This window comes from Zerene cesonia, chromosome Z (genome assembly GCF_012273895.1).
Source record: "Zerene cesonia ecotype Mississippi chromosome Z, Zerene_cesonia_1.1, whole genome shotgun sequence".
Lineage (NCBI taxonomy): Eukaryota > Metazoa > Arthropoda > Insecta > Lepidoptera > Pieridae > Zerene > Zerene cesonia.
The window spans coordinates 1435159-1449149 of NC_052122.1; the positions used below are offsets into that span (position 1 = coordinate 1435159).

The 13991-nt window shown below is 33.6% G+C and overlaps 1 protein-coding gene across 5 annotated transcripts in view; it reads right to left on the bottom strand.

The window, feature by feature from the left end:
• LOC119835912 overlaps positions 1-13991 on the bottom strand; it is a 64515-nt gene that overhangs the window by 17212 nt on the left and 33312 nt on the right. For all 5 annotated transcript variants that reach the window (XM_038361025.1, XM_038361026.1, XM_038361027.1 and 2 more), the window contains 2 exons: positions 7276-7418; positions 3450-3498 (listed from right to left, as the gene is read on the bottom strand). In XM_038361025.1, the coding sequence (XP_038216953.1) occupies positions 3450-3498; positions 7276-7418 (192 nt within the window). The remainder of the gene's footprint in view (positions 1-3449; positions 3499-7275; positions 7419-13991) is intronic.

Below are 13991 nucleotides of genomic sequence, written 5' to 3' on the forward strand. Positions count from 1 at the left end.
TAAATATTGATAAAAATTATATATTATTAATCAAACATATGAACGTATAAATCACGCGGCCGGATCTTAGACTATAAGCACTCATTCATACTTAAATTACACTGAAACCACATCTATTAATTTAACTGATTTAAATCAACACAAATTCATGTTAAAACACTCACACGCATAAATCATACCAATTGATAATTTCACACTGAGTTAAAAAAACACGTGTGTGTGCGCCGTTTGTTTATTTATGTTCGGAAGCGTTGCGCAAACCATGTTGAGGTCGTCTTTTGACGTCATCGGGAACCTCGGAGTGACGTCAAATCATTTATCGATATAGGCAGAAGATTTAATTATGAAGGTAATATTCTTGTCAGCCGCTAATAAAAACCATTATCATATTCATTAGTCAGCAAGGTCGTGCAACATTTAGTGTCCGCTTTCATTTGACGTTAAATTCACAGAAAATCAAAATTGAATCGTGCGTATTCCCAAAACAATCCGTGTGGACGATGTAACAGTTAGATTAGAATAAGCGTTTCTCATCAAAATACGCGAACATTTCAATGAGGACCGAATGTTCGATACACAACGTTCGTAATGACGCCGCGTTGCGTCTATAACATAAACACGCGACTCAAAACAGGGGGGCAATGCGTGGGAGGCATAAACAAGCCGGCACCTTTTTCTAGCCAATCAGTGAGGAATGTTTTCCACGCGCGGCCGACCGCTTCGAATTCCTTGATGAGCTCGATAGAGTAGACGGATTCTTCGCCGTCGTCTACGGCGAGGGCAGGGTGGTCCGAGAAGTAGTGTAGGCGCAGCATGCGCAGGGGTCGGGCGGCGCATCGCCCGCCGCCTCTCGGTGCGGCCCGCCGCGCCTCCCACGGCTCACTGCTAAATATACGCGAGGCGCTCGCGCACCCGAGTCTGAACTTGACACCGGCCACTGTTTGGCGTCTTTCCCACAGCCCACGCCCACCCTGCTGCGCCGGGGAGACGCGACTACAACATATCCGACGCACTACACAACAACTACACCAAACTAACGCTAAATATAATCTGTACCAGATCCAAATTTATCGCGAAATTACAGTCAACCGCGCAAATTTAATGTTAATCTATTGTATGGCAAGCTGAACGAATCAATGTAACGTAAAGAATTTACCTTTATGTGTAATCAACATGAATGTTACAAATAATAACGGTGTAAGTGGTCATTTTGACATAATTAAAATTGTTGCATATTAAGTTACGCCCACATAAATAACTATGAACAATTTGCAATTATTACAAAAAATTAAAATTATCATTACATTCAATAATTACTTACAAACATTTATAATCTTGTATGATTGTATATAACAAATCGCACCTTTTGTAAATAACAATCTTTTCTCACTCATAATCCACAATGTATTTCCATCTCTCACTAAATACATATTTCGTTAAATAATTTAATAAAATACGTGCATTGAAAGAACTGTAAACCGGCACAATGATATAAAATTATGTTATCGCTATCAATCGTAAACTTAATACAATAGAAGCGATAACTTCTACTTCATTAATATGTTGACCGTAGTATTCAATGTGAAATATAAAATGTTTTTTTAGTTTTAAATTTGACATTTTACTTCAAGGACTAAGACAAAATGTAAGTAACACATTGAATCTTAATATTACGCAGTCAGTTCAACGTGATTAATTTCATGTAGTTATTATTGATTCAAAAGAGTGGGTATACAAAAAAATAATCATACAAAAAATGATGAATATTATGGAAACACAATTAACAAACAGTCGTTAGTTTGTTATCAACAATGCCACATTCGCAATCAATGTAATGTATGCTTTTGATTTTAATTTAACACCTATAAATATCTAAGAGCCTTTGCACACGACGTTTATTTAATGCGCTGATAACACGCGTTGAGACTCGAACACAATTAGGACGCCGAGCTAACGCAGAGCCGTTGCGTTTTGTGTGTGACCTTCGGTCACGATGCGAGCATTTGTATTACTACAAACGCGCAGATAACGCGACAGACACGCACTGTTAATGCGCGCTTCTCGCGACACTAATGATGCCGCCGCAGACGCAGATGCCTTATACATTATAACACAGTATTTCGATGGGCTCCCTCGAGACAACGCTGTTTACACCTGGCCTTCATGTTGTTTGCTAATCAAAAATACGTCGGCAGCCGTGCCCTCCTCTTGCGCACTCCTATCACTGCGACTGTTTGTTTGAATAGCGTTCCACGCGCGTTTGTATTGATCCGAACGCGTTGTACCTATTTATACGCACTCATATAAAAACAGATTAATACATAGACGGAGGGCCATGTGCAGCTATAGAAATGATATTAATAAAAATCATCCGATAAAATATCTATACATACTACATATTATGCAGTTTTCATATTTATGGTGAAAAATATTAAGACCTCTTCAGGAGTAAATGACCAAGCAAAGGAACCTAGAACTTCGCTTACATCGAATTTTGGTAAAATTCTCAACTTAAAGCACCGAATTAGTAAAATTAATTAGTTAAGCCTTCTTCAATCAACGAATTCTCTCTCATATGAAATATACTCGTATTTATTTATAGTGTTCTTTTACATGTTCTTTTCGTTCTTCTTCGTCTAGCGATGTTGGTAGAATTTGTATAAAAAAGTGAACACCCGTGACGTGGGGTATAGGACAGATGATATACATCTATATCACTGATTGATTTTCCTTCTGGCCAAACCGAGACGTTTCTTATTATTGTTTTTTAAGTGTCCCCACCGGTAATCTAACGTGGGACCCCTCGGTTGTACGCTCACACCTTAACCACTGTACCAACGAGGCGGGGAATTTGTATATCAATACGGATTTGTTAAATGCAAGTCTCTTGGCAATAAATGCAGTGGGAGACGGGCGAGAGTCGTTACAAACAATCAGTCCCTAATGCTTACTTTAGTCTTAACCGATTATTAATGAAAATGTGTATTTAATATACATATAATAGATAACAAACACATTAATATGTGTTGACATTTTCAAAACTTACGCTAATCCGATAGCCGTGCCCAAATCATAATAGTTCACGTTCACAGTTACCAAACACACAACTGCACGATTCTAAACCACAACATAAGACGTGTATCCCAGAAATTTAAATTACACTGTATATTGTACGATATTGTTATTACTAATTACTATTATTTTATCTTATTACAATCACTCTATTTTTCATTTAACTAAAGCCGGGCTGAAAGCACTCGAAACGTTGTTAAATTCCAAGCACGTCCACATCAACAGACACTTTTAAAATGCACAAACTGCATTAGACTCTTAGGGTTCAGTGAGATAAATTCAATGTTGAGCGAAATATCACACCCGGCGACATTTCCTTAATTACATTCTATACAATGCGAGAAGCGTGAGTAAATGTACACGTTTTACTAACTTACCTAAATCAGATAGATTAACTTTTTCCAGGAAGGGATCCACTACTGGCAACTGAAAAAGAAAACAAACATTAATCTCGTAACCTTAGATGTTTTTGTATCTCGTAACGTTAGAGATTTCGCATTAAATATGTGATAGCAATTTATAAGGAAACGGTTATATGTTAACTTATATTTCATGAATTAAATATAAATAGCGTTACGAAGCAGGCCACACTTCGTTTTGAATATGACCAGATTGCGCTTTTTGTTCTGTTATTAGTATATATAAAATACAACACAATGTTACTAAACACAATGATTTTTCCCTTTTTTGTGAAAGTCATCGTATGCTTATTTAAAAAGCTTCTCTGCTTTGTTGTGTACTATCGTTTTTTTCTGATAAACAAAAGTTGAAAAATCTGCATTAGTCCATTGAAATATATCGTTTTTAGGCCTTAGCGCCTTAGACATAGTTCAGACAGAAGGGATATGGGGCAGGTGATATACATCTGTTTGACTGAGCGATTTTCTTTACGAACAAGAAGGTGATAATAAGCCTTTTGTGTCCTGCCAGACCGAGACATTATTTCTTCGTGAAACCCTACCGGGGACCCGAGAGGTCCGAGGCGGTGGTCGGAGGTTAGTTAAGGCTTAATTTTTTATGACACGCTTTATTTCTTCAGTTAGCCATGCTACAGAAAATTTTATAGGATAAGAAATTGAATTGTCTTCTACTATGTTCCTTTTACTTTTAAACGTTAATGAAAAAATAAAGAAGTTATATTTAATTAAGTTTGAATTATTAAACAAATTCTCATATAATAAAGTGACGTAAAGTTCTTACGTTCGTTTCATAATTCGTTCGTATCTTTAAGAGGGTTTTTAATTGTAGATATAAATTTAAAAAGGTTTTATAGCGCTTCGTAGTTGACCGAGTTCTTTATTGCATTACGTATTCACAAAAACAAACTCTCCCCAACTATGAGGTCGGGGTTTATTCAACAGCAGCCGATTGAGAGCTTCATGCATCATCTGATAAAATATTGATGTATACAATTGCATAAAAAGCTTTTCAATTTTTTATACAAACAAACAACAATACCACATTTATATATTCTTTATTTACTTTCATACATATATAAAGTCGTGTTAGTTATACTACTTACAAATGAAGAATGACTGCGTAGATTTTAATAAACTCACATAGTGTTCGAGTAACAAAAAATCATTCATAGATAACGTTGGTATGAATAAAAACTGCAACTATTCAAAACTGTACAATAAAACTGGAGAAGTCGAACCACAAACGGAGCACAATAGACTTATCTGGGTCAAGTGAATCTATACTATTTTATAAGTTATATTCACAAAGTATTTTATTACTATTTACATCAACCGTTACAATAGATATCGGGAAATGGATAGTAAAAGATAAGATTAGAGACAATTTAATATGGACATGGCTGAAAATTTTATAATCGCACTAATAATAATAAAGTATATTTATACGAAGAACTCTTACAAGTTGATATTTTAGTTCTATTAGCGATATGAGTTAAGTGCTTTCCTAATCAACTTATTGAAGGAAAAATTGTTTACGTATTACAGAGAAAAGATGAAAAAAATTATTCCACTCGAAATGATAAACTAGATACACATATTATAAACGAAGATAGTTCTGTTTTTTTATAGGTTTTTGTTTATTTACTATATTGTAAATGTGTGCCTGACAAGTTCCCATTATGTATGGTATGGTATTATTGGCTTTCTTCTATTATTACATCATTTAATTATCTACAGTATTTAACACTATAGATCTTCTTCTTCTGTTTCTTTAAAGCATTTAATTCAGCCTCAACTATGGTATGTCATCATATCTCTTCCAGTCAATGCGAACTTTTGCCAAACGCAATCGAGATCTTGCCACGGCTTATTAATATCATCGAACCACCATACTCTCAGTTTGCTTGGCTTACTTCGGCCACTCCATTAATTTCTCCACTTTCAACGTCCGTTGCAAACACAAACTCAAATTGAATCATTAATCATTCAATTAGACTTCTTATAGAACCACTTTTATAGCATAGTTTTAACATCTACCACCGGTTTATCAATTGGTTCCACCGGGCTTTAGGACATATGACTAACCTAGCTCCACTCAAGTTGGCCTTTGAGAACTATTTGTCAGTTCCCTGATTATTTTGTTTGGTCTGTGACCTAGTAAGAAGCGACCTACCAAGCATGGCTCTGTCCATTAAATATTCTACAGTCCACACAGTATTTGCCATTTCACCTTTTCCTTTGTAAACACAGACGAAGGTCTTTCCATTTTAGTAGGTGTGCTGTGTCATTTTAAATCAACAGTCTGAAAGCGAAAATTCAATCCACTGTAAAAAAAATTATGATATCCCGTCTGTCTTGCGTGTCCGATATTGCCCTTCTCCTTGACGGACGCCCTTCTGACTAGGAATTGGTTACCTCCTCTATCCTCTGTATCACAGAGCAAAGAAGACAATTTCAGTGTTTCTATCATCGAAGCGTGTTTATCAGTTTTTTAAAGTATATTAAATCTTTATTGTTACAACTATTAAGATGACGGTTTAGAAAATCTCGAATATGCAAACTTTTCTAGTCATCAAAAAACGACGGCAACAAATATATCATATAAAGTCAATAAAATTTACCCGCATGTAAAGATTTGGAACAAAATTAAATCGAATTAGATATAAAAATAGCTAATTCCCTAAATCTAATAACGTCATGACGTTAAATATACCTTAATTAATTTATGTGATCAATATATGTACAGGCAAAGGCTATAATACAGTATAAGCGTATGGCTATTTTTTATTCTCAGTTACTATTGGCGATAGATTAAATATCGATTGTTATCATTGTTCAGAGGCAATTTCTATGAAAACAATCGTACATATTGAGTCAGAATTTTTAACTTTCTTATTTAAACTGTAATGACTAAATCAATAATAACAAATATTCATTCATCAACCATATATTAGATAACGCACTTACGTATATTGAGTTTTTAATTATAATCCCATAACAATTGTACCTCTTTTAGACTTATTGTGTGATAACTGTACCTTATAATTCAACGACAGGAAAATAAATACCACCATTATAAATTTTAATAGTAAATTATCTGTGGCTATATCCTTGAGATTCATTTATAAATAGATAGCAGTATTTATGGTGTGTTTACTGCATTGTTTTTTTAACTGCAAGCGAATAGGTATTTAAATAACGACGATTGATTGCTAGCAGTTTTTTTTTTACATAATAATAATTTTTTGAAGTGAAACTTCTTTAGAATCGTTGTGATTTCAAACCTGATGCAACGGAAAAACGACAGGTAAGAGACACAAATACAAATATGTGTAGAATGAAGCCGGCAAAGAATGAGACAGAAATATGCATACTATTTTATATCTATATATATAAAATTCTCGTGTCACAGTTTTCGTTGCCATACTCCTCCGAAACGGCTTGACCGATTCCTCTGAAATTTGGTAAGCATATTGGGTAGGTCTGAGAATCGGCCAACATCTATTTTTTATCCCGATATTCCTACGGGATACGGACTTACGCAGGTGAAACCGCGGGGCGCAGCTAGTTTTATATATATTCATCTCATTCTTTTGTCGATTTACTGAAGTTTTGCTTCTATCGTGTGTGAATCGCACACACACCTTTTTTTTTTAAATAGTAATTTAAAAAAGGTAAACATCAAGGCAAATCGTATGCAACTTGCCGTAATTATGTATCCAATCGAAAAACAATTCGTCTCAGTCCAATATAAACTTGCCTCGGTAAAACAAAACACGCTTACCCCTCTTGCATCGCGGAACAATATGGCGGCGTGGTGAGGGTCCAACGAAGCATCAGAGGCGCGGTGCCTCGCAGCCGGCACGTTTCCCAGAGACGAACGCCGCCTCTCTGCGTCCTGCGAGGTGGTGCGGCGGAGGTGCGCACCTGCAAGAACATGACCTCGTTATATCCTTTCGTATAGAAAAATGAACTATTTCTCACACTCTCCCTATTGCTATAGGTATTATTGAAAGACATCGTGATGATGTCTGTATGTCAACTGGCAAATAAATTTAATGACGTAATTCACCAGTTCCATTAAATGGTGGTGTGTCAATGCATTGGGAATGAATACGTAATGAGGATGTGCTTAAAATATCTATAATAGCTTTATTTCTGTTTTAGCAATATATCTTATTAAGACTCTGTAGACACTGGCTCTGCTGTAGTCCTTATTACTGGGAAATATTGCAATTCAAAGGTAATCATAAACGTAGTTAAATTTAAATCAGTTTATAATAAAATTCTAAATATTAACATATACTTGCGGATCCAACTATTAAATGTGTAAATATAAAAATTAACATTACTTGTTTCATTAATTTTATAGTTTTTTGGGTCATTAAAATACATATTTGGTTGACGTCACATATTCCAGTCTTCATTCAAATTCTATATAAATTTAGCGTTATCGAGAGAATAAAAAATGCTTGCTATGTGACTGAAAATGCTACATATTAAGTAATTACAACTGGGAAATTGATAACTTTTGTTTATTCAATTGCTTTAATTTTAATTTCTTAAGACTTAAATGAAATTCAACCTCCATTGTTTTAACTGTCCTATATTTTTTTGGCGAATGAACCATATCGAATTTTTAAATTTAAAGACAAAAATTGTCTCTCGACTTTTCCAATTAATCACATTACATTGATACAGCTATAGGGCTGTTTCAATAATCGTTGATTTTCAATTTAAATTTTCAATTACTCTGTTTTAACCATTGAAAGTATTAGTGATACAGTGTAGTGTACGACGAGTGTACGACGTGTCATGTCACTAACTAGTGGTTATTGATATGGACTTTGATCTCTTGACTCTTTCGGGTTAATTTAATAAAAAGAACGTGTTAATCTTCACGCGGTCACATATGACGCTACATATGTGACCGTACATGGCATATTGAAGGTTAAAAAATTTCGGCAGTTTTCCTTTTTTCGCGTCTAAGGCTACGTAATGTTTATTCTTCTTGGTGTGAAAAGATGTTTATGTAAGTTTTATACGATCTCAGTAACTCGAACAGTCAGTAACATACATTATCGATAATCTCGTATTAATAATAAAGGCAGTATAAAGATATAGTGCAACATAATATCTATAAAATAAATACTACTTGAGAAACGGTAACAAAAGCGACTTTGAATAGATCCTCAACCATTCTTAGCTCGATAGATAGGTAGTAACCTATTTTTATTTTATGACAAGCAATATTACAGCGGGAGAAGTAATGAGGAAACAAGGCAAACACCGAGAGCAATGTATACAGATGTACGAGTGTCGTTGCTTTTTGTACCATGATTCTTTACGTTAATGCTTTTAAAATCAGAACACATTTTACATTAAACAATCTAGAAGGACAAGTAACAGGGGTAAAAAAAATCACTGTAAAAACAGTTTTCATTATGGTAAAGATAATATAACAAACTAGCTGCGCCCCGCGGTTTCACTCGCGTAAGTCCGTATCCCGTAGGAATATCGGGATAAAAAGTTGCCTATATGTTATTCCAGTTGTCCAGCTGACTACGTACCAAATTTCATTGCAATCGGTTCAGTAGTTTTTGCGTGAAAGACCAACCATCCTTACAAACTTACGCATTTATAATATTAGTAGGATTAGTAGGATTATTATCTCGCATGTCACCAAACCCTTTGATTCTCGGCATGTTGATTTGATCACAACGATCAATCATATCAATAAGAGCATTGAAATGTAATGTTAGCGGAGTTATAATTTTTTTTCAATAGTCAACGCTAAACTTTGCATTAAACTCATCTTTCAGTCGTGATAAGTGATCGAGGATCCAATTGCTTGCATAGGAATACAAGTTACTAAGAATAGTAACTGAGCCCCCATCGCAATCTATTATATTATAATACACCAATTAATAAAAGAAAGCCGTGGTAATACACCATTTATAACTCACTACCGGCTGAACGGATTCGTGGTAAATTGAATTTGTCAAGTGTGCGTGGGCGGCTGCGGCTAGTAGTATATTATTATAGAAGTTACATACGTATTGTAAAATACATGTCGTCATAATTACTCCTTGGGATTGAACGGACATATGTGATTCATTTTATAAAAATTTTAATACGTAAGCAAAAACTCTTTACACCTTTTTAGTTACACCTATTTAATTATGCTTAAATAAACATGAAATTAAAAATAAATAAATAAACACACGGATTACCATGAGTTGACAATCACGGATCAAAAACATATACATATATTATATAAAACATAGTCGAAAAAGATTACAACATTCGAATTATAAATGAGGTCGAATATCAACCGCTTCGTGTTAAATAGTACCTACATTAAAAAAACAACAACATTAGTTTAATATGTTAAGCATCAATTAGAAAATACATAGCAGTTAATGAAGCAAAGGACAAACAGGCAATACGATACGTTGTTTTTAAAAGTGGATAATAACTACAGTTTACATTCATCGTCTTTTTATAGAATTAACCACAACATTGTCAAATTGAATTGCGTAACAAATACTAATGGTTTATTGTAATTGTCGACATTACAATAAACCATTAGTATTTGTATGTATATAATGCAAATAGATGGAAATAATTATGAAACTTTCCCTTTATCAAAGGCCTTGTAACTTGTCAGTCTGTTCGTTATCTTAAGTCCATCTATTTGAAGAACTCTTAGTTCGGTTATGAAAGAAACAATTCAATTCAATAAGTACTACATAACACAATGCATCCACAGAGGCATTGACAAAAGCTGTCCATTAAATCCAAGTTCCCTGTATATGGAGTACAGCAAAAAATAAACCGCTTTAACGCGTTAACCTCTCTATGATCTTGCAAAGAAAAGCAGTGGCTTTAGCGATAAAGAGTGCACATCATTAAGCGAAATTTATTTTATTGATACATTTCTTACGATAGAGGTTACCTCTTTGAATTTGATCGCATACTCTTAGGTCATGTTTTTAAGATGCCGCCGCTTAAATTGTAATATGCAACTACTGAGAATATCTTAAAACAGATTGTATTTGATTGCAAAAAAATTTCATTTAATATAAAAAGATACGCGAATTTTGATAATACCAATAGAATATTTTAAATAAAATAGTATAATCTAATAATATCTAACGTTATTATTATATTTATAGACCTCCAATTTCATTCAGTTACTTTAATTATCTCTACTAATATTATAAGCACTCCGTCTATCGGCCTGTCTGTCTGTTTGGCTGTCTGTCTCCTTTTAAGCCAAAACTACTGAACCGATTACACCAGACTTAATATATTTGTTATAACGCATTTTATCTCAAACTAAATGCCGAAAAATGTCGAAGATGTCACAACTCCATAATAGTTAAATATAGTTATGATAAAAACGACATAAAAGCAGGCGAGCGGCACCCCCTAAAAAGTGTCCCGAGCTGCTAACAACGTGTATATACCTCTGATTTCTTTATTAAACGACTGTATGGCTTATTATTATTGTGCATATAGATACATTGTGCCTATATAATATTATATTATTATTATTATCTCAGATCTACATAACTACCATATAGTTCAAGGTGAATAACTCTCGAAGTAAATATATGCAAGGCAGCGTTGATACAGTTCGTCGGATTTTCCATCGTCGTTGTAACAACACGAAACGAGATCAGTACAAAGCAGATTAAACTCGGTCGGTGTACATCTCACTGATTACATATCTAATACAACCATTATTTGAACTAGCCATGATGAAACTATTGGATATATATGTAACAGTCGTTGTGTTTTTTGTCGTATATATAAATCCACGGTGCCCGTGCCATTCTGTCTGTGTGTCAGTCTGTCAACAGGTTGAAAAACTTTGCAGATACCTTCTGTGCCCGCTATGTAACAACAAAACTAAAACAGAATAATACAAATCGGGCAAAACCGCGAGCGGATACCTAGTGCATTAACATTGAATAAATATTTATAGATATATAGTATGGCATCGTGGGCGAGTCTGATTCGCACTTGGTCGATTTTAACGGGAAAGCCAGCAGTGAACGACTGATCAGAGCAATTCATTGATATCAATTTGTATAATTAAACTAACTGCGTCGTTTTTATCGCATTGTCACCTTGGGAACATCGAAATAAAATTTAACTTTTACTACTCCTCATTCAACTCCTCAACCATCTGCCAGCAAAGGCCCCGTCAAAATCTATCCAGCCTTTCCCGAGATTAGCCGGACGAAAACGGACTTATATACAGATAGGTAATAATAAAAAAAAAGTTTTTTGTATATTTTTGTAAGAAAGTTATTTTAATATTATGAACAAATATTTCAATTTTATTCATTTGTATACGTATGATTGTACAGAATAACGAAAAATTCCTATCTTGAATTTTAATACGCCTATATAGGATATTAACCTCACGTAAAGTTAATCTACAACGTCAACATTATCCTCATATAAAAATATTATGACCGAATACCGAAGACGCACATTTTCCTATTACAGAAATATAAGGGCAGCACGATCGTGTAATTAATAATTATGTGTACATTCAATTATATTATAATTGTATTTATAACATACTTACTCTATGATCATAATAGCAATGCAAACAAAGTACGTGATTGCGCACTCGTATAGCAGTATTAACATAAAAGCAATACAAAACAAGGTAAAACGAACCGAATAAGACGTAGACGTAGCTGAGACAAGATCGGTACTATAAGGTTATCGCGACGGAACCAGAGATTATGTCTAGATACCTACTCGGTGCGATGCAGTCGATGCATCATCAGTAAGGTTGCTTGCAATAGGTAAGTAATAAATTGTGAACAGAATGAATGATTCAAAAATGCAAATATTTAAATAATCTTGATTTTTTTTCAATGGACTTCAAAAACTTCTTTATCGTTCATTACGAACACATTTTTCACAAAAATGTTGGTCTTAATGCGTCCTACAAAATATCAACGATATTGTATAGCTTTAGTAAGTCGCTTACAAATGTTTGTTTTCATCGTAAAATAGAGAAAATAATATCTAAAGTTTATGCCTTTTTCATAAACAAAACTCGAATCTTTATCAAAATAAATGATATTTTCAGCAACGCAGCAAGCAAGCAATGTAACGCCCAACGAAGTGGGCACAGCTCACGAAATAACCCATAAAATGTGTTACTAGGTATATTCTGTAATCTATTTTTTATGTCGTTCATCAATAGTTCAATTTACATCACATCACACGTCTAGTATATAACATTGATGTTTATGACTTTGTAGCTTTACTTATTAATGTGTTATCTTCTTTTCCTTATCCACAACACCTTATATACCCTATCAATGCCTTTCAATATATATTCTGAAATTTTTTACGCGCTTTTATGATTAAAGACAACTTAACGTTTATGTATGAAACCGACTCTTAAAACGTATAGATTTAATTCAAACAGTAATGTAATGTAATGTAGTATTAAGGATCGGTGACAAAACAATAATTTTATATGGACTTTAGTTAGTATCCTGACATTGCCGGGTTTAAATAATATCCTTATGTATACTCTGTACATTAAAACATTTATTGAGACAATTTTGTTGATTTTATCATAAAAGCGTGCTTTTTAGATTCATAAACCATACGATTCTTTTGCTTTGTTACAATTCGTAAGTCATATTGTTATTTTAAATTATTTATCAAAAAATCCTAGAAGCAAAATAGCAATCACCGAGATTTTATCATCAATAACTAACTACTAATGACGTGTCACTTGTTGAAGGTAAAACCTATAAAAAATACTACTGCTCTATACTTTATGCATTAATATATCACGTTCTCAATGCATACATTCTGTAAACAATGATTACAATATGGGCGTAGTAAGATTTTAGTGACGCAGGGTTCATGAAAGTGAAACTATTAAAAGTACATACAATTACCCTTATATTCATGAGAATAACGTGGTATATCATGTTTATAATGCTACGCCAATACAATCACATTACAACTAATCACATCCCTTTAGAAATTTTGGACGTTTTTCTTTCTAGAATATGTATATAATTGCCATATATAATGTTGCCATTTCTATATCATTCATATTGAAATCGTTAATTTTCTAAGGTTCTTAGGTAATCAATAATATAAACAGACGACGATCCAACGGCGAAGGTTATTTTTTTTAAACCATCCAAATGCAAGGTCAACTACTTCACTAACCATTTATATAATTATAATTTTTTATTTTTAACTATGAATATTTATAGCCGATTACTGTATTCTTAATAATGTTCATAAATTAATGATTTTTACGCAACAGTCAAAATAAAACCTTGTAATGTTCTTCTTATTACCCAAAAATTATAATTAATTTATTAAATAAATAATAATAATTTCATCTTTGCTTGTGATTATTTAACGTCTCACGCTAATGGTTCGATAATAATTCACATGAAAATGTACAAATATGATATAGACTAGAGATATAAC